Source organism: Dipodomys spectabilis, unplaced genomic scaffold, assembly GCF_019054845.1.
Source record: "Dipodomys spectabilis isolate Male_0828 unplaced genomic scaffold, ASM1905484v1 ptg000019l, whole genome shotgun sequence".
Lineage (NCBI taxonomy): Eukaryota > Metazoa > Chordata > Mammalia > Rodentia > Heteromyidae > Dipodomys > Dipodomys spectabilis.
The window spans coordinates 1,995,925-2,022,838 of NW_024870696.1; the positions used below are offsets into that span (position 1 = coordinate 1,995,925).

The 26,914-nt window shown below is 36.7% G+C and overlaps 1 protein-coding gene across 1 annotated transcript in view; it reads left to right on the top strand.

Annotated features, from left to right (window-relative positions):
* The window catches only part of Hmcn1 (hemicentin 1), a 432,339-nt gene that overhangs the window by 303,804 nt on the left and 101,621 nt on the right, over positions 1-26,914 (top strand). The window contains exons 45-55 of the mRNA XM_042674344.1: positions 705-986; positions 2,040-2,207; positions 6,266-6,379; positions 6,867-6,953; positions 8,445-8,636; positions 14,149-14,322; positions 15,721-15,834; positions 16,658-16,803; positions 21,094-21,244; positions 22,927-23,121; positions 25,080-25,193. Coding sequence (XP_042530278.1) covers positions 705-986; positions 2,040-2,207; positions 6,266-6,379; positions 6,867-6,953; positions 8,445-8,636; positions 14,149-14,322; positions 15,721-15,834; positions 16,658-16,803; positions 21,094-21,244; positions 22,927-23,121; positions 25,080-25,193 — 1,737 coding nt within the window. The remainder of the gene's footprint in view (positions 1-704; positions 987-2,039; positions 2,208-6,265; positions 6,380-6,866; positions 6,954-8,444; positions 8,637-14,148; positions 14,323-15,720; positions 15,835-16,657; positions 16,804-21,093; positions 21,245-22,926; positions 23,122-25,079; positions 25,194-26,914) is intronic.

The window sequence follows — 26,914 nt, forward strand, 5'->3', positions numbered from 1 at the left end:
AGGAGAGCAAAACCTTTCCCTCAGGTCTCAGCAGCCTCTGTTTTGATATTATAGGTCCAAAATTATTTTAAAAATATTCTTCTTGTTATTATAAAGGCAATGTTTAAAGAAGTTACAGTTTCATAACTCAAGTAATGAGTACATTTCTTTTTAGACAGTGTCACCTCTTCCTTCGCTTTCTATCAGTTTTTCCCTCCTGTCCCCACCCCCCAGTTATATAGTTCATTTTCAACCTAGTATCTAGTGAGTATGACTACTGTGTTTGTTCCAAATTCATTCCTGTATCTGCTCAATCCCAAAGACTGAGAAACTGTCTCAGCTTTTCCAACCTAAAGTACGTGGTAGAAGGAAGAATGGAGTTGATAAGCCAGTGAGCCTATCATGCAAGGTGATCTTTTCTATATCAAAATGAATACTAAGAAGACCAGTAGAAAGCTTAATTTACAATTAATAAGTATAAATATTTAATTTTGCAAAAGTTAGAACACACAGCATTCTTTTCTTCCTGTGCCAAAATTTTATTTTAGGTATAATAAACCCACTAAAAATCATTAATGACTTCTGCCTTTCAAATGCCACCTCTGAATCTTTTCAAAAGCTATTTTGACATAAAAATAAACTTTAACTAATGAAAAATTCCTATGAGAGATCTGAAACACACATTTCATATCTTTTTTTTTTTTTGTTCTTTCTCTTGCATCCAGTTCGACCATCTATAACGAACAGTGGCAGCCAACCTACTGAAGTTATTGTCACCCGAGGGAAGAGTATTTCCTTACAGTGTGAGGTGCAAGGTATTCCCCAGCCAACAGTGACCTGGATGAAAGATGGCCGCCCCCTGACCAAGGGAAGGGGAGTGGAAATAGTGGATAGAGGTCGCAGCCTTCAGCTGAAGAACACTCATGTATCTGACACGGGTCGTTATGTGTGTATAGCTGTGAATGTAGCAGGAATGGCTGATAGAAAATATGACTTAAGTGTTCATGGTAAGTATTAAGTGGCTCAATAAGTCTACTCACTGGCTAGATATCATCCAGCATCCTGGAAGAGAAATATATACCTATGATGCTGGTTATATTTATAGTCCATCCTTGTCTATGTATCTATTACTTTTTTAATCATTTTTCCTTCTATGCTTGACCTCATATTAACTGACTTTGCTGAGATAAGCACATGTTAGGTATCCTTTTAAGAAATCACCCAGTAAAGTGTAATGTTATCTTCTTCAAGTGTTTTCAGTTCAATACTTTCTCAAGCAAAGTCCCTGGAGTATGTTTTTCAAATTAGTTGTCCTAACTAAGCTAGTGTAAACACAGGTTCCACAGAGCTAAAGACTGAATGTCAGTTGGGAATGAGCTGTAAAGATGTAACCTTCCAACATTCTAAGTAATGTTCCATGAATTAGAAATTTTCTGGAGCAAATATCTGGATGTATCTACTTTTAAGTAGACCTTTCAAATATCTAGAAGCAGGAGTGAATTTAGTAGAAACCAGTTATATACTTGAAGTCAGTTGACATACACAAAGTTCTCTTTTCCAAAGAGAAAAGAGAAAAACCAATCATTTAAATTATCTCTTCGTGAAATTGTGTTTAACTTTTGGGAAGGATTACTTGTTTATTAGAAAATCCTGCCTATACAATCATGAACCTATATTATAAATTTATCAGGACAGAGCATGAATCATAGGAAACAGCTAACCTTGAGGGAGAAGGTTGGAAGGAGTGACGCTGATGGAGTTGCATTGTACTCCTAAATTGATGATGCTGAATCAAAACTCTTGTACAACTACCTAATGGTGTTGTTTTAAAATTTTAAAGAAATTCACTAATCATATTAGAGTTACATCATGGAAAGAATTTATTGATTAGAGTGAAGAATAACCTAAGAAGTAAATAGGTAGTAGCATAATGTTTGTTTTGCTTATTCTTGGCCAGAAACTGGAAATCATCTTATTAGTAATAAAATGTTTAGAATTTAGGTATTTGATATATATTAACTGCATTATGTATTTCCTGTTTGTCTTGTTTTGTATTATAGCCCCTCCAACCATCATAGGAGACCATGGGGTGCCTGAAAATATCAGTGTGGTGGAAAAGAACTCAGTATCTCTGACTTGTGAAGCTTCAGGAATCCCTCTGCCTTCCATAACCTGGCTTAAAGATGGGTGGCCTGTTAGCCTTGGCAATTCTGTGAGGATTCTCTCAGGTACAAGGAATTCTGGCACCTTGACAATCTGGTTGGCTTCAGTTGGCCACAGTTTCTCTTAACCTTTTAAAATTAGTGTTTCTATTTTATTTTGACCTACCTGCTTATGATCACACCCATGAGTTTTATTAAGAAATATTTAAAAGGACCTGGGAATCTTTATGGAAGTCAGGAAAATCTCTATACACTTTTTTGTTTTAGTTGGTCGTGGGGCCTGAACTCTGTGTCTGGGCACTGTCCCTCAGTTCTTCAGCTCAAGGCTAGCGCTCTACCTCTTGAGCCACAGTGCCACTTCTGGCTTTTTCTGCTTATGTGGTGCTGAGGAATCGAACCCAGGGCCTCAGCATTCAAGGCAAGCACTCTACCACTGAGCCACCTTCCCAGGATAGCCAATAGACACATGAAGAAATGCTCAACCTCTCTAGCCATAAAAGAAATGCAAATCAAAACAACATTGAGATACCACCTCACCCCAGTTAGAATGGCTAGAATCAAGAACTCTAATAACAACAGATGCTGGAGGGGATGTGGACAGAAGGGAACCTTACTTCATTGTTGGTGGGAGTGTAAACTTGTTCAGCTACTTTGGAAAGCAGTATGGAGGTTCCTCAAAAGACTCCACATAGAGCTCCCCTATGACCCAGCAATCCCACTTTTGGGCATTTGCTATCAGCTATCAGCATGACTATGTTTATTGCAGCCTTATTTACCATAGCTAAGATATGGAACCTCTCTATAGACTTTTAAGCACTTACAAAAATCTTGGCATTTACTTACTATTTAATTCATGGTAATGTCAAAGTATTTGTGCTATAGTAATCTGAAACATTAAAAGAATGTCATATTTTGTAACATTTCCCTAAAATCAAATGTTGCAGCTAATGCTTGGTTGCTTGGAATGATGTTTTAAGTTCCAGAATGTAGCATTTCCTGTGAACTATGACTTTGTTGTTACCCAGCTTATTGTTCTTCTAATTTTGTAGGGAAATCTGAGAACACACACACACACACACACACACACACACACACACACACACACACATATGTATATGCTTAGAAAAAGGTTTCATCAGGCACACCACCAGAATCTAGACTTGTTCATTTCTGTAATGATTTAGATACAAACTAAGATATATATTAGGAGCCTTTTAAAGTATATGATTAATAAAATGCTTAGAATAATCACTAATACATTGAATGAAGGCATCTAAATTCAAATGTGCCTCATCTGGGAGGTTTTGAGTTAAACCTAGCAAGGTAATGGTTAAAGTCCTGCACTGATTATATTTAAAATCTATAGTGAAAATTATGGTGAGTTACAGCTTTCAAATTCTGAATCTAAGTAGATATCTGAATCACATTAGGACACAACGACAGTGCAATATGGTTATCAAGAAGATAAATGAGAATGTGGCCACACTTGTAAGGTATACTTTCTAAAAGAGAAAAATAAGAGAGCACCTTTAACCAGGGCATTGCCGACCTTATTAGGAAGATTAAAGAATTCTCTGGCAATATTTGCAAAGGAGAATAAGCATGATGGTAACTCATTGCAAAATAATTAATGTCCTGTAAAAATAAAGCTTATTTGTGTATTTGGTATATGATGAAAATTAAACTTAGATATTTGAAGAGCCACACTATAAAAGGGATTATGTAGTTCTTTCTGGTTCCAAAGGTAAAAGTCACATCAACATATGGGAAGTCCTGGGGAGAAATTTGGGTCTGACTGTAAACAATTTAGAAAAATAGTTTATTTTAAATCAAAATAATCTTCTCTAAGTGGTAATAAACTCCCTTATTTAACTCTGTTCAAACAGAGTTTAAATTCTAACCAGTGAAGGGTTTTTTCATAAAAGATCATAGTTTAGGTCTAAATAACCTAAAGTTTCTCTTTTTCTTCCTGATCTGTGTTTCCTGTGTTAACGTCATTCAGAGTATATATTTGCATTAACCACACATTAACTATAATGCCTAGTATATATGATCTCTAGCCAGTTACTTAAATTTGTTTAAATTAGTTTCATCACTTATGAAATGGAGACAGTAATCATATTTGCCTCTTAGAATTTTTGTAAACATAATAAAGAATTGCTGTATATAAGCAGTTAACACAGTGCTGTCAATGGTAAGCATCCATTGCCTATTAGCTATCGTTGTCAAAGACATCCCAATAACAAATTTGTAGTCTCCCTTTCCTGGGAAATTTCTCTATGCCTTTTCTATGATGCTTGCATTTTCATAGTATCTTCATTCTTTGTTGTCCTAAAGAAATGCAGAGTAATAGAAAAGATTTAATTATAATTTGGTTGCAAGAAATCTGAGCATATTATTTTTTTGCCTTGGAATATAAAATTTCAATTGCTGAGAAAATGTGAACATATTAAATACCATAACAATATCAGAGGTCTTGAAAATGAGAGTGGTAAGATAAAGTAATGTCCATTGGCCCGTTAGACATTTATAGGAGTAGTGTTTTGGTTCCAATTACTTTTGTTTTGCTTTAAAAACAGCCTGAGCAAACATTTTAGAAGTGTTTTACCTTGTGATCCTGCCAATCAGCTTTACAATCTAGATGTATGCCTTCTGCAAGAGATGAATGAATGTCAGATGAATGGCATATGAATGGATGGATCCTGATCTCTTGCACACTTCTGGCTCATTAAGATTAGTCCTCCTGAGACTACAAGTACTGCTTTTCTGTAAGCAGTGCTGTAGTGAAAGCCTTTCATTGTTATAAAGTTATCTGCCAAGAACAGATAATTGATATAAAAGTTTAATAGGCACAAGAAACATCTTCATGTAGGTATAAATTTCTGTTTTACTCTGCATTGAGAGGATCAGTAAATAAAGATCATGAGATTTTGAGTTTTGTAAACCCAGCATTGACTCATAAAAATAGTATTGCTTTGATATTTCTCAACTGGCATTTTAGTCTCACTAATCTGAAGTAGCAGTGAATGGGTAACATAAGAGTTTTCATTTTTACTGTTCAATTTCTTTATTTGCCTACCTAAATTCACCCAAGGGAAAAAAAGACTGACTTTAGGTTATGAGCTTTGTTTGACCAAACAAGGTTCAAAACAGTTCATCTTTCAGTTGCATCTTAGAAAAGCTCCTAATGAATCTGCTGTGTGTATGTATATAAACTGAAAGCAGATGGAAATTCTTCAACCAGATCTAGGTGAATTTTGAGATGAAAATTTCATGTTTAGCCATTATCATTTTTTAGTTCAAATTTGGGGTTCTAACCAAAACATAAAAAGAAAACAGAAAATTATTACACAATCTAACACATGGCTAACATGTTTTAAATGGTTTTCTTAAGTGGTTTGTAGGACTCTACTCTCGGGGTGTCTCTCCTCTGCAAACTTGGTTCCTTCTTATATGTAGACTTTGTCTTTTAAATGGAGTTTCCTTCCAACCCTTCAGTCTATCGGCTTTACACCATCACTATTCAATTATAGGGTAAATACTATCTCCTAAGACAAACTGTTGTACAGATGTTCATAAAATGGAAACAAAAGCATCCTTGCTAATGCATGAGGTAATACCTTCACCTTCCATGTACATAATTGTAGGATTCTTATAAACTTACTTGAAAGCTGGATGCCTGCCTTTGATTAGACCTATACCTTGTATATTGATGTGGCCCTAATGTTGCTCTAGTAGACTGCTTCATGTAGTTGTTTAGCTGATAGTCCCATTAACAACCTGACACAGCTGTTCATCACTAGCAGAAATTCAATCCTGGCCTTGTCTTGTGCATATACTTCCCTACCCTTTAGTTAACACAGTGAAGTTTCAGACCACAGAATCTGGCCAACCTCCATCTAGCCTCATCACTTAACATTTGTTGCTTAAGTTTTGGATACCACTGCTTTCTACTTCATTCATGATCCAATTGTGGTGTCTCTCATCTTCTGAACTATACTGACTTTTTAAGAGCATATTCAGATAATAAATATAATCTTCAAATAATAAACATAATCTCTGTGAAAGCCCACTTCTCACTTGATGTCACCAAGCACTAATTGTCTGGTGGTTTGTTTCTCCAGGGGGCAGGATGTTACGGTTGATGCAAGCTAGAGTGGAAGATGCTGGCCAGTATACTTGTGTTGTAAGGAATGCAGCTGGTGAAGAAAGAAAAATCTTTGGACTTTCAGTATTAGGTAATTTTGTAATTTGCAGTCACTAGGGGAAAAAGTCCAATTGACTTAATGACATCCTGGCCACAGTTAAAATTCATTTAGAGCTTGGATTCATACCTGTGTGTTCTTTAAATCCTTGACTATGGCTCTTGGCAAAAGCTTAGTGTTAGAAATGTTTGGAGGTAATCAGTCATATGTTGTCAGTTCACAAATTTTCAGCGCTGATCTGACATGATGAATGACTTGCTTAATGTGAGCTATTATTACAATTAATTACTCCTTCACTAGTTGCCATATTTTTATCTATCCTTTATGATTTACATTGTAATAAAATTCAGTATCATTGGAGACATGATATGTAATCTTACATATTAAAACTAGGATTGATTAAAATATTTAGACATTTTAGTACTGGATAATGAGTGAGAATTTGAAAGTCGATTTTAAAGAACACAGTAAACAGCCCTGTTTAGAATTATAACATTTATTCTGTTTTATTTGGTTTTAGTGCCACCTCATATTATGGGTGAAAATGTATTGGAGGATGTGAAGGTCAAAGAGAAAGAGAGTGTTACTTTCACTTGTGAAGTGACAGGTAAGGGAGAGGGCGCTCATACTGCTGGAAACCCCCCTCCACCTTACTGATACTCATTGTCTATTATATTTCTCCATTTGTCAAGGAAAAGCTTAGCCACTCTATAAAGCATTTGAAATTGAATCTTAGTCTAATGTAGGTGGTAGAAATGTAAGAGGAAGCCTCTCATAATCTATGGCTATAATAAAAAGGAAATTCTTCTTTTTTCTTTTTTCTTGTTTTTTTCTTTTCTTGTCTTTCTTGTCTTTCTTTTCTTTTTCTTTCTTCTTCTTCTTTTTTTTTTTTGGTGAGGCTTGAACTCTGGACCTGGGCCCTGTCCTTGAGCTCTTCAGCTCAATGCTAGAGCTCTACCACTTGAGCCACAGAGCCACTTCCAGTTTTCTGGTGGTTAATTGGAGATAAGGCTCTCACGGACTTTCTTGCCCAGGCTGGCTTTGAACTATGATGCTCAGATCTCAGCCTCCTGAGTAGCTAGGATTATAGGTATGACCCAACAGTGCTTAGTTGGCTTCAAACCACAATACTCCAGATCTGAGGCTCTTGAGGATCTAGGGTTTCAAGGGTGTATTTATTATAGGTATTATATAGGTATTTTATTATTATTATTATTATTATCATTATTTTATAGATGATCTTCTAGATTTAAAGGAAAAATACTCAAAACATTTTATGGAAAGCTAGTGTTTTAAGGAAGATGGGATGTGTTTCTTAGTTCATTGCAGCCATGTTTTCAATGAGCAATAAATGTAAGCAAGGATATTTTAAGAAAGGCAGACATAGAGAAGGTGTCATATACTATTAATTATCCTTCCATTTGTCCTAAAATCATATTAACAACTATTGAATAGATAATAGTTGTCTACATCTTACAAGTTAAAATTTTATAGCAATTCCTATTCAAGCTTTTGAGTGTATCACTCTAGCCTTCTTGCATACATGACCTGCTTTTATGTTTTTTTATGTAACATATTAATGTTTTGAATAAGATTACATTTGCTTTGAAAATACTTAGCTGCAAGAGCTAAAGTAAGGAAATGATGAGAGGGGTGGCGTTGATCAAGATGCATTGTACTAATAAACTGACATGCTGAATTGAAACTCTTAAAGATAATTTTAAAAATTATAATTTAAAAAAACTAAAATAGAATTTAGTTAAACACAAAGGTCAAATGAGAATCTTCTCACTTGTAAATAAAAACAAACCTGTACCTGAAAATGATCCCTAACCTATGTGTTTTTAGTCAGTGTATAATCATTAAATATAAACAAAAAGGTTAGTTTGCAACTTGGGCTTCAAAATGAATGGTCACTGTAGTTAGCATTTTTGAAGAGGAACATGTAAAGACCAAAAATGAATGGTCACTGTAGTTAGTGTTTTAGAAGAGGAACATGTAAAGAGCAAAGTGGAGGAAATATGCCTTCTTGAAATCTGTTATTTGTAGACCTGATTATTAGGCCATTCTCAGAAATGTTTTTTTTTTTTTCTTACAGGGAACCCAATGCCAGAAATCACATGGCACAAAGACGGACAACTCCTCCAGCAAGATGAAACCCACCACATAATGTCTGGTGGCCGGCTTCTTCAAATTTCTGATGCCCGAGTGTCTCACACAGGAAGATACACATGTTTGGCTACTAATGCAGCTGGAGACAAGAACAAAAGTTTCAGCCTGAATGTTTTTGGTAAGAGTCCACTTTGCTGATGGCTTCAACATTCAGACTTGAGTACTGGCTAAAATCTCTTTATTTCACTATCTCTATCGCATAATTACATTAAGGAAGGAACACCTAGACTTACACACATGTGCTGTTTTTTCTTTCTTTGTTCATTCCATTATGTACTATATTACCGGCAAGTGATGTCTTGTTGAGTGCAAAGGGTAACTTTGAACAACATATTTATTAAACATACAATAGTAAAAGAGTTAAGCTGATCAAAAAGAAGTAGCTAAAGAAATGAATGGGTCTGAGATACATTGATCTTTAACTTTGTGTGACTGATGTTGTTGGCAATTGTATTAGTAGCTCTGTGGCCTGAAATTACTGTGTGCCTTTGTATACAGTTGGTTCCTGCATTGTCAACGTTATGTTATGACATGAGCCACCAGCGCCCAGCTATATAATAGATTCTCAATCTCTGCTTATTTCTTAAAGTTTAAAAAGTACCACCTAAATTAATTCCACTTGATTACTAAAGCATTCTATTTGATTACTAACATCAAAATAATTCCTCTACCATTACCTGACTCATGTGAATATGCAGATTTTGGTCGATGAGTGTTGGTTTGCTTTTGTAATCATAATACTTTGAGACTGCATAGGTTTATAAGAACTTCCTACATAAGGCATTGATCTCGGAGGCCATGTAATTTTATTTTATTTTACTTTTTATTATCCCTTCCCATCTTCCCCCTTCCCCCTCCCCTCAGGCCAAAGTTGTAAAGTTTGTTTTTTCAATGTAACGTCTTGTACATCTCATTGTTGCAATGGGTCCACCTGTAAGACCATGTAATTTTAAATGAGTAGAACAGATGTAGAAACAAGAAAAGCTGAATCAAAATACTAAATATTGTACAAGTATCCAGTGGATAGTATATTAAAAAGACTGTGATAAAAGGCTATCAATATCCTCTTGGGTAGATCACATCTTTGCCTTATTTTCCCAGAATAGGATCACATAACAAGATATGGAGTTAGCTATGAATAAAAGTTTACGAACCAGACCTGGAATCTCTCCACACCTACTCAGTGTGTAAAGGACTATAGTTCATTCTGTAGTTCATCACTTCTTTTAAAACTCAAAATTCCTCAATGCCTTATTCCTCCCACTGCTGATTCACCTCCCAGTACTGATCCATTTTAAATTCTTCTGCACTGCCCTGCCTATAAAACAGATTTATCCAACCCCCAGCTATAATTGAAATTTGGCTTCTCAGCTCCCTGGAGGACATCTGCAGGGTAGATCACTTAGACTTTATTCTAGGTTTCCCGAGTCAATCTATCTACTACAGGCCTTCCTTGCAACCTTAGCCCTTCTGGTTACGTATCTCCATCATCATTCTCATTCATTGAAGACTGATGGAATCTGATCTGAAGTCTTCTTTTCCACCAGCTTAATACGCTGAGGCTATTCAAGGGTGTATATTTTCAACTTCCAATCTCCTTAGCCATAAACTTGGTGCCTTTACCCTTCCTTACATTATCTGTCCAACAGCCTCACCTTACACTGTTTCTTCTATCACGTGTGTGTGTGTGTGTGTGTGTGTGTGTGTGTGTGTGTGTGTGTGTGTTACTTGTCCTAGGGTTTGAACTCAGGGCCTAGGGGCTGTCCTGTGCTTTTGTCCTCAAGGCTAGTCCTTTACCACTTAGACCACAGCTTCACTTTTGGGTTTTTTTTGTGTGTGCTTAACTGGAGATAAGAGTCTCACAGACATTACTGCCTGGGATGGCTTTGAACTGTGATCCTCAGATTTCAGCCTCCTGAATAGCTAGGAGTATAGGTGTGAGCCACCAGCACCCAGATTACCATGACATTTTTAGGCGCACTTTGCCTGTACTTTGCTAATAAAAACAGGGCTTTTTGGGCTGTTAAGCAAGTTCTCCCCTGTTGCTAAAGCCTTGTGCTTTTTTTTTATTCCTGATCCTAGCATGGTTTACATGACTGACTGGTTTCTTCTTGCACTGTTCATTCCTAACTAGTGATCTTTGCTTGCCCTGGTTGGTCCCTAACTTTCTTTGTTGGACTCTCGCTTGATTTCTCTTATGAAACGTTGTGATCCCTATAATTCTGTTTTTACTTCATGAGTCTTTTTACTCTAGATATTCTCTTCAAGGAATACAATTCAATCCCAGATGTTTAAATAGACACTTGTGACTTGTAAAATCCAAAACTGCAATGCAGATCTTTCTTAGAAGTTTCAAATTCTATGTACAATTATTTGTTAGAATTTCAAGCTGGAATGTAGGACTTAAAATATAAAAAGATTTACAAGTGAAGAAACTCCTCCTCTCTTAAAAGGGCAAACCTTTCTATATGTTTTACATGTTTTTTAATGCAGTTTACTTATATTTGCAAGGAAGATAATTCGGAAGGTATGTTTGACTTCAGTTTCTTTTACTCTCTCCCCCATCAATCCTGTCATGTATCCTATTCATTAAGTTCCTAAGTGTCTCTTTAATTGGTTTCTTCTCCTTATTCTTGTTTACACAAGTCTCTGTTAAACTTCCAATATATTGACACAGTGTATCTCTGCTGTTTCCCACCTGTCTCCACTGTGTACTACCACCACTCTGCTTCCAGTGATTGCCTTCTTTTCTCTCTCTCTTTTCTTTCTTTCTTTTTTTTGGTGGGTCGTGAGACTTGAACTCTGGGCCTGGGTGCTGTCCCTGAGTTCTTCAGCTCAACGTGAGCACTCTACCACTTGAGCCACAGTGCAACTTCCAAGCACCTTATTTTATTTTAATTGTGAAAATACCATACAGAAGGGTTACAATTACATGAGCAAGGTAATGAGTACATTTCTTACTAAGTATTGTTGCCTCCTCCTTTGTTTCCCCTTCCCATCCCTGCCACCCACGTCCCTCCCTTCCTCCTCTCCCCCCCCCCCCCCCCCCCCCCCGCCTGTCAAAGTTGTAAAGTTCGTTTTTCGACATAAGGTCTTGTACATCTCATTGTTGCAATGGGTTCACCTGTATCCCTAGTTAAACGATTTGTTTTTTCCCTTCCCCTCCACAAATTATACCAACATTAAATGCAGTGAAAACAGGGGTTATACTGTGGGGGAGGGACATACAAAGCAACAAAGAAATCATCTTATAAATATGTTAGAAACAATTGCAAGAAAGAAAAAAAATATTTGAATCCTTATCTTGGGGTTCATTTCTCCTAACATCAACCTATCTGACCATTTCTGCTTGTCTCAGACATATACTAGTTATTGCAAACAAGGGAAACCACGGGACCTATGTTTCTTTGGGCCTGGCTTACTTCACTTAATATAATTTTTTCCAAGTCTTTCCATTTCCTAACAAATGGAACAATGTCATTCTTTCTGATGGAGGCATAGAATTCCATTGTGTATATATACCACATTTTCTCAATCCATTCATCTACTGAGAGGCATCTGGGTTGGTTCCATATCTTAGCTATAGGAAATAATATTGCAATAAACATAGTTGTGCTGGTAGCTTTAGTATAGTCTTGTTTGTGATCATTTGGGTAAATGCCCCAAAGTAAGATTGCTGGGTCGTAGGAGAGCTCTATGTGGAGTCTTTTGAGGAACCTCCATACCACTTTCCAAAGTGGTTGAACAAGTTTACAATCCCACCAACAATGCAGTAAGGTTCCCTTCTGTCCACATCCCCTCCAGCATCTGTTGTTATTAGAGTTCTTGATTCTAGCTATTCTAACTGGAGTGAGGTGGTATCTCAATGTTGTTTTGATTTGCATTTCTTTTATGGCTAGAGAGGTTGAGCATTTCTTCATGTGTCTATTGGCCATCCTTCTTTCCTCTTCAGAGAAGTTTCTCTTTAAGTCTTTAGCCCACTTATTTATTGGGCAGTTGTTTCTTTGAATATTTGTTGTTGTGGGATTTAATTTTTTGAGTTCCAGGTATATTTTAGATATGAGACCCTTGTCTATTGTATGGCTAGTGAAGATCTTCTCCCAATCCATGGGCTTTCTATTGATCTTGCTAGCTATGTCCTTTGCCATGCAGAAGCTCTGCAATTTCATGCAATCCCATTTGTCCAACCTTTCTTTTATTTGTTGTGTTTCCGGGTCTCTATTACGAAAATTTTGTCCTGTGCCAAGGAGACCTAGGGTTTCTCCTATTCCATCCTGTAATGTTTTCAGGGTGTCTGCTTTGACTCTGAGGTCTTTGATCCATTTGGAGTCAATTCTGGTGGACGGTGATAAATAAGAATCTAGCTTTAGTTTTCTGCAAGTGATTAACCAATTTTGCCAGCACCATTTACTGAAGAGGCTGTCTTTCTTCCATTCTATTTTTTTTAGCTCTCATATTGAAGATTAGGTTGCTATAGGTCTGTGGGTTCATTTATGGGTTTTCAATGCTATTCCATTGTTCTTGTGCCAGTACGAAGCTGTTTTGATTACTATGGCTTTGTAGTAGAGTTTGAAATTTGGTATTGATATTCCTCCAGCACTGTTCTTTCTGTAAGGATCATTTTTGCTATTCCAGGTCTTTTATTGTTCCATACGAATTTTTGGATTGCCTCTTCCATTTCCTTGAAGAATGAGGTTGTAATATTGATAGGTATCACATTGAATTTGTAGATGGCCTTGGGAAGTAATGTCATTTTCACGATGTTGATCCTTCCAATCCAGGAACATGTGAGGTTTTTCTACTTTCTAAGTTCTGTTTTGATTTCCTTTTTCAGGTTTTTAAAGTTTTCATCATAGATGTCCTTCACTTCTTTGGTTAATTCCTAGGTATTTTATTTTTTGTGGGGCTATTACCAATGGTATTGCTTTCCTGATTTCAGCCATGTTTTTCTCATTGTTGGCATACAGAAAAGCCATTGATGTTTGAGTGTTAATTTTATACCCTGCTACTTTTCCAAAGTTTTGAATCAGCTTGAGTAATTTGGGAGTGGAGTCCATGGGATTCTTTAAATACAAGATCATTTCATCTCAAAGAGGGAGAGTTTTATTTCATTTTTCCCTATTTGGATCCCTTTTATGTTTGCATCTTGTCTTATTGCTGTAGCTAGGCATTCTAATACTAGATTGAAGAGAAGTGGAGCCAGTGGACATCCTTGTCTCGTTCCTAAGTTAAGAGGAAATGGCCATGCACCTTCTTTATATTAACATTCTTTCTTTCAGCTGCAGATAGCACTCTTCCTTGAGGCTCACTTTAAAACCTCTTCTAGATCTAGTAGGAACCCTCACACCACATGCTCTGGAATGACTTCTGTCATTCCTTTTGCCTTTCAGTAGTATTCGCTGTCTGTCCTTCCATCTATGTTGTAATTTCCCTATGTTGTAATCTTCCCCTCCATTACCCTGAGCGTTATTTTTTTTTGTTGATTGCCTTTGAATAAAGCAAGAACAACAACAAATTATTTTTGTAAATATTCACAAATGGAATTACATCAATAAATGCCCTGGCAATTTAGAAATGCACAACTGAGGAAATTCCTCAATTTATTTCATTAAATGTGTTGTTTTTTTCAGTATCACCCACAATTGCTGGGGTAGATAGCAACGGCAGCCCTGAAGATGTCATTGTTATCCTCAATAGCCCCACGTCTTTGGTGTGTGAAGCATACTCGTATCCTCCTGCTACTATCACCTGGTTTAAAGATGGAGCACCTTTAGAATCCAACCGAAATATTCGCATTCTTCCAGGTAATGAACTTACTTCAGCTACCCAACAAGAATCTGGGTCATCTATTACTGTAGAAAAGCAGAATCATTGCCTATTTTTATAAAAAAAAAAAACAAAACTATGATATTGGTTATAGTCTATTCTATTGATGTTATACTTTCTGTTTATATTTATGTAAATATGTACTTATATACTATAATCAAAAATGCCAAAAATTACTTTTTTGAAAAATATTTAAAATGGCCCCAATATAATTAATTGCTAAAATATCTTGTAATGTAGAACAGTGAAAGGATAGGAACTCATCAACTTATTTTATCTCTTAAAAGAGAGTTAGTATTAGACTGAGTTATTCTTCTTTAATGCCAGCTATTATTTATATAAGTAAAAAAGATTTAAAAGTATAATTATTGGTCTTAAGAAACTTGAAGTCTTATGTGGAGGAAATAAAATATATGAGAAAAGCTTATTAACAAAATGGATTTGTGAAAAATCATGAGTAAAAATTTTGAGGTGGAGCTAGGCGCCTATGGCTCATGTCTTTAATCCTAGCTCACAGGAGGCTGACACCTGAGGATCCTAGTTCAAAGCCAACTTTGAAATATTTAAATCACCAAAAAGCTGGAAAAATGGGGCTGTAGCTCAAACAAGAACATCACCCAGGCCCTGAGAATAAGCCTAGGAGACACACACCACCACCACCACCACCACCACACAATGAGAGGTTATGAAAAATTGAATAGTTGAAAGATTTCTAAGAATTAAAAGGAGAGATGGCTACCTATGATCAGAAGTGGCCAGGAAAAGCCTGTTGCTTAGTCAGAATGTGGCCCAGACTTCAAAGGAAGTTCCAAAGTTTATCTCATTGGCAGTGCATTGGGAGAGATTTCAAGTCCTACAGGATGACAAGTGTGGAAAAGTATAAAAGAACGTATAGGTGATAATAAGTAGATTTCTAGTGTACTACTTGAAAGAGAACAGCTGAAATAAAGTAAGAAAATAGGAACCATGTGTTGAATGCATGGATTAAAGAGGTTTCATATCATACCCATGATTGGAGCACCCATGAAACTATTCTTAGGAAGAAAACTGTGCTCTAAAAAATTTAATCTCTACTGATAGATTAAAGGGGAAGATGATGACTAAGGCAGAAATTTGAGTAAAGTAAGAACTTTAGCTAAAGTTGTATACAGGAGTGGGAATGTATCAGAAAGGTCATAAAGTCATTATTGGAGAGCCCACTGGGCTGGGTAACTGTCACCCCCATACAATGCTCATGTCTGCAGTTAGTCTTATCTCAACTATATAGAGAGGCATATAAAAGAAGAAGAAACAAGTTCCAAATAGCTAAAATCCTGGTGGGTTGCACATCCTCTACTCTGAAGTCAGAGGTTCTTTAATGTTGCATGATGTCTCAGGAGGGAGAACTCTGCAGATCCTCAACGCACAGGAAGACAATGCCGGGAGATACTCTTGTGTGGCCACCAATGAGGCTGGAGAAATGATGAAGCATTATGAAGTGAAGGTCTACAGTAAGTTCTGGAAGAATGTGATATTTTCTGTCTTCTCTGATGTTTCTCACTCTCTCATGTCTGTTTGCCATTATGGGTTCATAATTATTTAAACTGACCATTAAGGACTCTTGTTATCCAGTCTGTTTAATGAATGATGGAAATAGAATTAAACATTGTACCCATGACCTCAATTGCTTAAAGATGTGAAGATCCCACTCAGTCTGCTCACTGTACTCTTGTTGAAAATTTTGGAATGGCACTGTTTTTCTTCGTGACTTGCTCTGTGGGATGAGTTATAATAGCTTCCTGTACAGAGTTGTGGTTTAAATACTTACGCCATAATCCATGAGACCCTCAATGATCTGACGCCATCATGATGTACAGTCACCTTTGAGCAAAAAGGCAAGGCTAAGACTGCCACTAATAGGATCCACATCTCGGGATGTTTTACCCCTATTTTTATACAGAAGGAGTATTTTTTAATTGTCATTTCTTCTTTGACTTACCCTTAACAATAAATAAAATACATTTCATGGTTCAAACATGGACTATTTATTGTGGACCTGGAACAAAGAAAACTGGCTGTTGTATGAATATGTTGGCTTCCTTGGCAGTTTTAGAAAAATGAAAGGAAAAAGCTGGTTTCTTTCACACTCTGTATCTAAATAGTACTGATCTTAGATTGATAACTCAAAGACCTTAATTGAAGGGCAGTATGGGAAATATCCTTGCCATTTCCTTATTTTCTGGTTAAATGATCCTCATTATGATCCTCATGGTATGTCATGTATCTGAAAAAGAAAAACACAAAGATTAATGCTTTAATATTTATTTTGAGCAGTTCCACCAATAATCAGTAGAGGAGACCTTTTGGGGCCAGGTCTTTCCCCTAAAGAAGTAAAGATCAAAGTAAACAACACCCTGACCTTGGAATGTGAAGCTTATGCTATTCCTTTGGCCTCTCTCAGCTGGTACAAGGATGGACAGGCAAGTCACAACTATTCTCACTTACTGGTAATTTCTTAAAGATGACAATAACCAATTAAGACAAAAGCATGCAGAAGTGACTTGGCGCATCATTGTGACCTTAAAAAGTAGCCAACACCATTGCTCCTAGAATCTGAAACTGCTTAAGTCAAAAACCAAAGTCACATTCAAACATTTTGGCATGGTTCCAACACTGAGCAGGTTTCAAGATTGTTCTTGTAGGTATTAGCAGCTGACTACAAAAACCTCATCCCACTCCTACAGAAGTTTGACAAACAGGGCGTCTGCTCTGTGGTTTCACTAAGTGAACTTCTCTAGAGAAGAAATCAATACATCGTGCTATAGCAGACTTAAATGATGGGTATATAATATGGGCATTCAAGTTATTCAGAAGTCTCACTAAACATCTTTAACTCCTGTTACAAGAGGTAAAATTTTTGATATTCCAAACTATTGGGGACAAAGCTAAGGGACAGAAAATCAATTTGGTTACCTGTAGTCTAGGGAGAAACATGAAATGACTGGCAAATCCTCAGTTCTCTGATCTGACTCTCAGTCTACCTACCTATTTGCCATTTAATTCACATTCTCCTGTGCATGTTATAAAGATATATGTACTGATATTCTTAAGCTGACATAGAATTTTTAGCTGATATTGATACTGTTTAATACAGATGTGGAATAAGCTACCCTGTGGTTTATTCTGTTTTACATATCATTAACCACATGGCCATGTCATATTCCAGTTGTAAGACTTCAGGTAGATTCAGGCAAAGATATCACATTTGCTTTTCAGACCCCAGATGGATTTTGCTAGACTAGAAGTGAGTAGGCAAAAAAAAAAAAATCATCTCATATAAAATAAGCAAATTTCATCTGGAAATGATTGCAGGAAGAAAATATAGAACTCCCACTAGGTTGTTTATAGTTTCTTTTTCTGACTATAATCATGCTTCATGGTGCAATATCAATTCTATTTAAGTTTATTTGGAAACAATTCCTCACTCCTTTGAATTTCTATTATTATTTTAATCTTCTGTATATCTTTTTCATTGCTTAGTTACTATATATACACATACACATAAACATGCACACATAAAACTTAAAGACTAAACAAGGTTCATCTCGAAAATTATTCCAAAACTGCAGAAGGAAGAAAATGATCATTTGCATCAAGATCATAAATCTAAACTAATTGTTGGGTATAAAGGAAAGAGATGAGCCCAAAATTCACATGAAATCCCTGGGAAAGTGGTATTTGAAAAGAAGAGATACAAAGATTAAGTTTGAGCACTCCCACATTTGAAAGTTAAGAAACTGTCAATGTAGTATGTCAAAAGATAAAGAGAAAAAGATATTTCAAAAGGACATAACTGTGGCATATACCAGTAAGTACCAGCAAGGTAAAATAAAGTTTTAGAATTAAGCAATAAATTTAGCAACGTGAATGTCACTGGTGTTTTCAGTCAAGTAGACCTAACAGAAGCTCAGTTAAATCAGATTCTAGGAAAGATGAAAGGAAAAAATTAGACATAGCACATATAGAAAGCATTTTAATATGTTTTTCATTGTAGAAATACTGTACAGAGGGGTTACAGTTACATGAGTAAGGTAATGAGTACATTTCCTATCGAGCATTGTTACCTCCTTTGTTTTTCCCCTACAATCCCCACCTCCCCAACTCCTCCCTCCCCACCCCCCAAGTTGTAAAGTTCATTTTCAAAATACTGTCTTGTACATCTCATTGTTACAATGAGTCAACCTGTATCCGTATTTCAGCATTTTGTTATTTCCCTTCCCCTCCCCAAATTAGAAAAATGTATATACAAGATGCAGGGCACTGATATCAAATACAGTGAAAATGGGTTATACCATGGGGGAAGAACATAAAAAGGAAAAAAAATCATTTAGAACATTTTAAATATATTAAAAACAATAGCAAGGAAGAAAAAATAACTTGTGTCCCTATCTTTGGGTTCATTTCACTTAACATTATCTTATATGGTCATACATATATAGCTTTTGACCTTTTCTGCTTGTCCTAGACTAATACTAGTTATTGCAATTAAGGGAAACAATGGGGACTGTGTTTCTTTGGGCCTGGCTACTTCACTTAATATAATGTTTTCCAGGTTTTTCCATTTCCTAACAAATGGGGTGATGCCATTATTTCTGACGCAGGCATAGAATTCCATATATATGCCACATTTTCTTGATCCATTCATCTACTGAGGGACATCTGGGTTGGTTCCATATCTTAGCACAACTATACTCATTGCAGCATTATTTACCATAGCTAGAAAACATTTTAAAAATCATTTGACTATACAGGAAATCAGAAAATATGAAGATGGGCAGCAGCCAGAGAGAGTTGTGTCCTTTAAGATTGGCAGTGGTAGGTATGGCTTACACTATATAATACTAGCTATTGGAAAGGTTTAGATTGGGTAGATCCCAGCTCAAGGCTAAATCAAGCAAAATTTCTTGATACTTTGTCTCAACAGAAACAGAGAGGGACATGCTATGCCTTCCATCCTGGCTACAGCAGGAAACATAGCAGGAGGATCATGGTCCAGTTTGACTCAGGCAGAAAATAAGACCCTGTCTCAAAACATACCAAAGCCAAAGGGCTGGAGGCATGGCTCAAGTGATAGAGTCCTTGCTTAGCAACTGTGAGGCCCAGGTTCAATCTCAGTATTGCAAAGAAAAAGAAAAAAAAGAGGTGTGGGGGGAGACCTAGAATGGTGTAAATGAGAGGACATGGCTTCTGGAAGAATGTCTTTTGAGGAGACTAAGGTTTTCTCAGAATGCAGAAGGATTGGGCTCTGTAAGAGTTAAGGTTTTACTAGAGTAAAATGAAAGGAGAGGAGGCCAGGGAGTTAGAGCTTATGCTTGGAGCGGCTGCTAGGGGAGATCTCAGGGTGAGGGAGAAGAGAGGTTAGGGAGGAAATGAGAAGTAGAGAAAGGACTGCAAGATCTAGCAGAGGAGCTGTGGCTTAAGTGGTAGAGTGCTAAGGATGAGCACAAAAGCTCAGAGACAGCACCCAGTCCCTGAACCAGGACCAGCCCCCCCACCTACAAAAAAGACTGCAAGGTGAATGGAATGCAGGTTTTCCCATAGGCTTAAACAACGATTGCGTTGTTTAAAAGGTTAGTAGGTTGCTTAAAAGGTTAGTAGGTAAATTAAAAGGTTAGTAGGTGGTAGTCAGAGATGAGCACTTAAAGCAGAGTGTGAAGGGGTGAGTTAATAATTTTTCAGCCCTCGGTATGACTGTCTTATCGCTGAGAAAGGATGGGGAACAATAAAGCCGAAAAAGATGGTAGAAGGGACTGGAGAGAGTACAACTTCAGATGGCTGCTTGAAAATACCAAACAACAACATCGCAGAAGGAATGAGAATGAGGCCAGGGTGAAAATCTTTAAGGATGTTGGAATATAGATATCAATATTCCTGCTTAAGAAAAAATGCCAATGCAACAATGATCAATGGGAAATGTACTCATTACCTTGCTCATGTACAGCAATTTTATAATAAAAAAATGTACAGAAAAAGAAATAATGCCAATGAATGAACAATAGTAATATTAGATCCAATTATATCCAATCTGAATGTGCTGTTGTCCTCAATTTTTTTATAAAGACCTGTGGTATGTGTGTGTGTGTGTGTGTGTGTGTGCGCACACACGTATGTACATGCTCACAGGCCCAATACAGTGCTTGAATTCAAGCCATCCCTGAGATTTTAGAGTGCTCTTGTATACCACTTGAGCCACAGCTCCACTTTCAGCTTTTTGTTGGTTAATTAAAGATAAGAGTCCCGTAGCTTTTTCTGCCCAAGCTAGCTTCAAATCTTCAAATCTCAGCCTCTTAAATAACTGTAATTACAGGTACAAGCCAACAGTACTCAGCCAAGAAATTTTTTTCACAATTATCATAAAAAGACACTCATATTTAAAATACTACATAAGAGCAGTGAATAAAAGAATAAACTTTTTTCTAAGATGGATCAGTGGATATGATAAACAAAACTGTAATTTTTAATCATAAAAATATGCAAATATATCTCCCATAAATACCTGGCACAATTGAAAGCCAACTCAGCTGTAATCATCAATAAGTAATCATCGCTCAAAAACTATTTTAATCAAAGTAAATTAATTAGTGTTAGCTTGACTATATTCCATAAAATTGTATTTCCATTTATTACACATCATAAAAATGATCAACTATATGGTCCCTGAGAGGATTTATGATGTATATGATGTTAACATTGTTATCATTGAATCACAGCCTCTTAAGTCAGATGATCATGTCACCATTGCTGCAAATGGGCACACACTTCAAATAAAGGAGGCTCAAATATCAGACACTGGACGGTATACTTGTGTTGCATCTAACATTGCAGGGGAAGATGAGCTGGACTTTGATGTGAATATTCAAGGTAATACTTGCATATTTATTGCATAAAATTTAGTGCATGATCTATCAAACTAATGGAAGAGATTTGACTTGGTTTATTTTAAATAGATTTTTTTTCCTCTTGATAATATTAGAAAATAAATCATTTTTGATGCTTTAAACTCAAGAAATTCAGGGAGAATTTTTTTTATTATCTTCAGATAATAAAAAGTGGGGTTTCAATGTAATATATCCATTTATATGTACCATGAATGTATCTTGATCAGAGCCAGTTCAAACTTCTAAGTGTACATACATACAACTCATCTGGATAATTAAATCACACAATACCAACTTCTCTGATACATTTTCATTCCCCTAACATTATATCATGGCATTTTAACAATAGAATTTATGTGGAAGACAGAAAATCCCTAAAGAGTTCAGAGTAGTCGACATTGAATTGGTGATTATTACAACTCCTATAAGCTTTGTGACTTGAACAAGTTACCTGCATATTTCAAACCTTGATCTTTCCCTTAAAGTCATTGCCTTTGTTTGTACAGTTGTGAATATAAACTAAGGTAACCTATATAAGCTCTTAGTTAAATGATTGAGAAACACTGATTGTTTTGTTTTGATATTGTTTTCCTTACTGCTTTTCAACATGATTTCTTGGTTCCTTGCTAGGGATTGAACCCAAGTCTTCAATCCTGTTAAATTAGTGCTCAACCACAAAGCTTTATCTCCAGCTGTCATCATGATTTTTGATAACTCTTACTTGTTTCATCACTTGGATATTCAAATATTTGTGTAATGACAGTCCTTTTGTGTTATTACAAACCACTAAGTGGTTTCCAACTTTTTATTACTTATATGAATCACCATACTGAATATATGTACGCATAAAACTTTTGCCCATCTTTGACTTTATACAAATGGCTAAAAGTAGAAGTTTTAGGTTAAAAGTTATGCACTTTTAGTATGTACCAGTCCTAAAGCTGTAACTCAGGGCCTCTAGCTCTTGCTAAGTCTTTTCATTCAAAGCAGGTACTCTACCACTTGAGCCGTGCTTCTGTTGCATCTGGCTTTTTGCTGGTTAATTGGAGATAAGAATCTCTCACATTTTTCAACCCAGGCTGCCTTCAAGGGTGATCCTCAGATCTCCGCCTCCCATATCTAAGAGAGTGATGGTGAGCCGCCACCACTCAGTAGAAAGTCAGGTACTTTTTAAATGTGTGTGACGTCCAGTCAAATCACCTTCAAGAAAGTTCACACTTGTTCCCAGGAATGGATGAGTTGGTCCGATTGTCTTAATGGAGTTTCTTATCCTGATTGTTGTGGACTTCATTTGCCTTCTTACATTGTTGGGAAATGTAAGAATAATTCAGTGGTCCACCAAAATTAGCTTTTCCTACCATGATCATATTTCTTAGCTCAGTCCTGAGAACAGGTATTCAATGCTTTTCAGGGAGGTGAGAGCTGAAATGAAGCCTTCCTAAGTCCCAAAGCTCTGGTCTCCTCCACATGAGAACCAACTCCACTTTTGTCTGCTACTTTGCTTAGCTAACAACTGGTGTTGGTGCACATATCAGTACTTGAAAATATTGTCATCATCTCCAGTTTATGTTTGCAGTCACTTGTCAAAAACAGTCAAAATTTTTTGTTCCATGGGTTGACCTTGATCATTCACACATAAACAAAATGTGTGGTGTTTATTCGTAGTTCCTCCAAGTTTTCAGAAACTGTGGGAAATAGGAAACATGCTAGACACTGGCAGGACTGGTGAAGCCAAAGATGTGATCATCAACAATCCCATTTCTCTTTACTGCGAGACAAATGCCACTCCGCCTCCCACGTTGACGTGGTACAAAGATGGCCAGCCTGTGACTTCAAGTGACAGAGTCTTGATCTTCCCAGGTAAGTGATACCACTGACATGGGAGTAGGAAATCTCTGCCAAGTGTGTTTTTCTCTTTTATAAGATGGCTCTCTGGTGATACAATTTTAATGACACGGAAGCCGTTGAATGCTACATGTGTTGTAGGTTCAATCTAGAAGAGGCTAATTTGAGAGCTGAACAGTGGCATAGAATATTTTAGTCATGTCTACTACAGGATCTCGCATGAACTCCTTCCATCTTCCTGTGTCTCCTTTGCTCTGTTAGTACAAGGAGAGAATTAGATTAGTTTTATAAAAAAGCATTGTTAAACAAATTATATTTTCCCAAGGGTGGCTACTGAACTTATTATAGATAAGTGATAAAATTTGTTTCAAATAGTTATTTGATTTTTTTTGGCCAGTCCTGGGGCTTGAACTCAGGGCCTGGGCAGTGTCCCTGAGCCTCTCTACCACGTGAGCCACAGTACCATTTCTGACTTTATGTGTATGTGGTGCTGAGGATTCAAACCCAGGGCTTCGTGCATGCTGGGCAAGCACTCTACCAATGAGCCACATTCCCCTGTTTCAAATAGTTGAGATATTACATTGTTTATAGAAAGAAAAGGTGTTTGAGATGTCTAGGAGTATTATTTTTGAGAGCTTCAAAATAATTTTGACAAGTGTCAGGGTCTGTTTAAGTTCATCCTAAGGTGTACACTGTGTTAGCATATTAAACAATTATGTGTAAATTTGACCTGCAATAAAATGATATCTTTCAAAATTAAAAAATATAAAAGGGGACTAAAAAGATAAGGTAACTATATTTAATATATAAGATTAAATTTGACCTAAGTCTAGGGGTGAAATGGCTATAAAAAGTATACTGCAGCAATAATGAAGCCAGAAACCAGTTTCATTGTTGAACAGCAGTAATGAACGATGGTTCAGCAATGGTTTTGTATTGGTTTTAAATTTCCCTGCTTTTGATTATTGTTCTGTGGTTATCTAGGGGATAGTCTTTATTCTTATTTAGGAGCACTTCAGATTGAAAGGGAACCGTGTCTGCAGTTAACTCTCAAGTGGTTCAGAAAAAGAGTGCATAATAAGTGAAAATAATTGATATGAGCTAAAAGTAATTGGTAAGTGGTAAGTTCAAATGAAAGTTTTATAAATAGTTATTACACCTTTTCTCTAAGTGTGAAACATCAACATAAAAAACTTTAAAACCAGCTACTGTGGCTCTTGCCTGTAATCTCAGCTACTCCAGAGGAAAAAGTAAGAGGATCAGGAGTTCAAGGCCAACCAAGGTAAAGTTCATGAGCAACCTTATCAGAAAAACAAATGAGTTCTTTTTAAGGGACTGAAAGTGTGGAGAGTTCCATAGGAAACAGTGCAAATATCTATTAGAGATACAAAGTTGGGCATGATAGTTGATGCCTGTTATCTCAGGTACTCAATAGATGGAGGCAGGAATCCCACAGGTTTCAGGCTAGCATGGATAAAGGTAGCTAAGAGACATTGTCTCAAAGCCAAACACAAAAGCAAAAACAAAACAATTGGGTTGAACAGGGAGTGGCTCCAGTACCGAGGGCTTTCCTAGCACCTGCAAGGCCCCAGGTTCAATCCCAACACCCCAAAAAGAAAGGGAAAAGGGAAAGGGAAAAGGATCAAAAGTTGAAAGGAAATTATCACAGCATGATTAGCGTCCTATATGGAACATGATGGGATATTATCCATTACCCGCCTCTGGGAAGATTTACATGAGCTATTCATTTTTCAGGAAAGCTGGTGTATATTACAAAATTGGATTACTTTTTAATAAGGCTATGTTTGTTATAAAAATGGATAGTATCTGAGATTTACTTTTTGGAACTCAGTGATTGAATGAAATGAGAGCCTTGGAAGAAAATGTGAGGAAGTCATTCTTCATGACAATGTGTGTCTGGGTGTGTGATTTGTAACACACAGAGGAGGAAACACACTGGGGTGTATTTTCAGGAGGGCGAGTGCTACAGATTCCCCGGGCAAAAGCAGAAGACGCTGGGAGATACACGTGTGTGGCCGTGAATGAAGCTGGGGAAGATTCTCTTCACTATGACGTCCGTGTCCTCTGTAGGTTGCTTGTTTTTTGTTTATTATACGCTCTCTCACTCAAAAAGATTTTTCAAGAACTAATGTGTACAAGCTGTTACCCTAGGCACTTTAGAGACTATAAAAATAATCAGAAACCGACAGTCCCTCCAAGGAATTAATTGTTGTATATACAAAACTCAGAGCACATTGTTGTCAGATCCCAGATAGCAAGATGGTTTAAACCAAAAACTCATTGACTCATGACTCGGAAAAGTCCCAGAGACCAGCTGGCTATCATCATGTCTGCCATCTATGGATCAAAAGAGATCAGCCAGACTTTACTCACAGTGAGGTCTGAGGGTCTGCAAGAGGCTACTGGGCTGACAGAAGTAAGAAGAAGATGAAGGAGTAGGGTTTTCAGAGCAAAGAGCAGTTTATAAAGGACTCCTGTAAGGAAGTATATGAAACAAAATTCAAATTTTGATTTATTAACAAACACGCATTCCGTGTTTCACTATAAGCCCGGCACTATACTAGGCACCAAGAATATATACCAATAGCAAATAGCCAAAAAAACCCATATTGTTGAATGTTATTTCAAAAGAACATTGAAATTCTGTTATATACATTGCAGTGTTATTTTCTTTATAAAATTCCAGTCTCATTCCTGGAGATCTGAATAACCACAAGAGTACTCTTTACTGCGTATTAGTAACATCATGTACTTTAGCAGAATGAAGTGAAAAGGAACCAAACTTGTAAACCCAAAGAATGATTATTTTGGACTTCCATAGTTGCATTCACAAAAGCAGCCATCCTCTGCCTTCTGGACTTAGTAGATGTTTCAATCATTTTTCCTATGGACAATATGGTATCTTTTATAACACACACACACACACACACACACACACACACACACACACACATGCTATTAAAGCATTTTAAATAAAAATGAATGCTTCTAGGAAAATCTACAGCCAGACTTCTCCAACTTCAGCATTTATGAGGTCACCTGGAGAGCTTGCCAAGACATTGCCTTCCTATACCTCTTTAGAGATGCCTACTGGGGAGGTCTGATTAGGGCCCCCAAAATGAGCATTATAACCAAGTACCTGGGTAATGCTGATGCTAATGCCATTGATGGTAAGTCCAGATAATCCCTCACAAATGAGACAAAATCTGCACATTGCAAATACACTTAAAAGATGTAAGTTAGCTGTGAGCTAGCAACTCATGCCTGCAATCCTAGCTACACATGAGGCAGACATCAGGAGTATAGTGGTTCAAAGTCATCTTGGCCAGAAAAGTCTTCAAAATTCTGTCTCCAAAAATAACTATCAAAAAGCCAGGCTGGGAACATACCTTAAGTGATAAAGCTCCAGATGAGTAAGCAAAGGCATGTGTACAAGGCCTGAAGTGTGAACCCTGGTATTAGTAAAAGGAAAAAATAGCTGAAATTTACTAGTCTTGATCATAAAATAGCTTTACTTAATAGAAGCAATACCCAGAAGATACCCAGAAATGCTGGGAGAGGAGAGATAGGCTGTATTAGCAAAGACCTGGGATTGAACAATAAGGAGATGACATCATTGAAGGGATTAATTCACAGTAGATACGAGAGGAAAGAGAATAAACTCACATGCTCAGTTCACCACCTAAATTTATTAGTATAAAATTTTGCTCCTTGAGAATTATGGCTTCTACTTCGTTTTCCTTCTCTGTTACCATCTTGACTTTTTGATGAGCTGTCAGAAAACTAG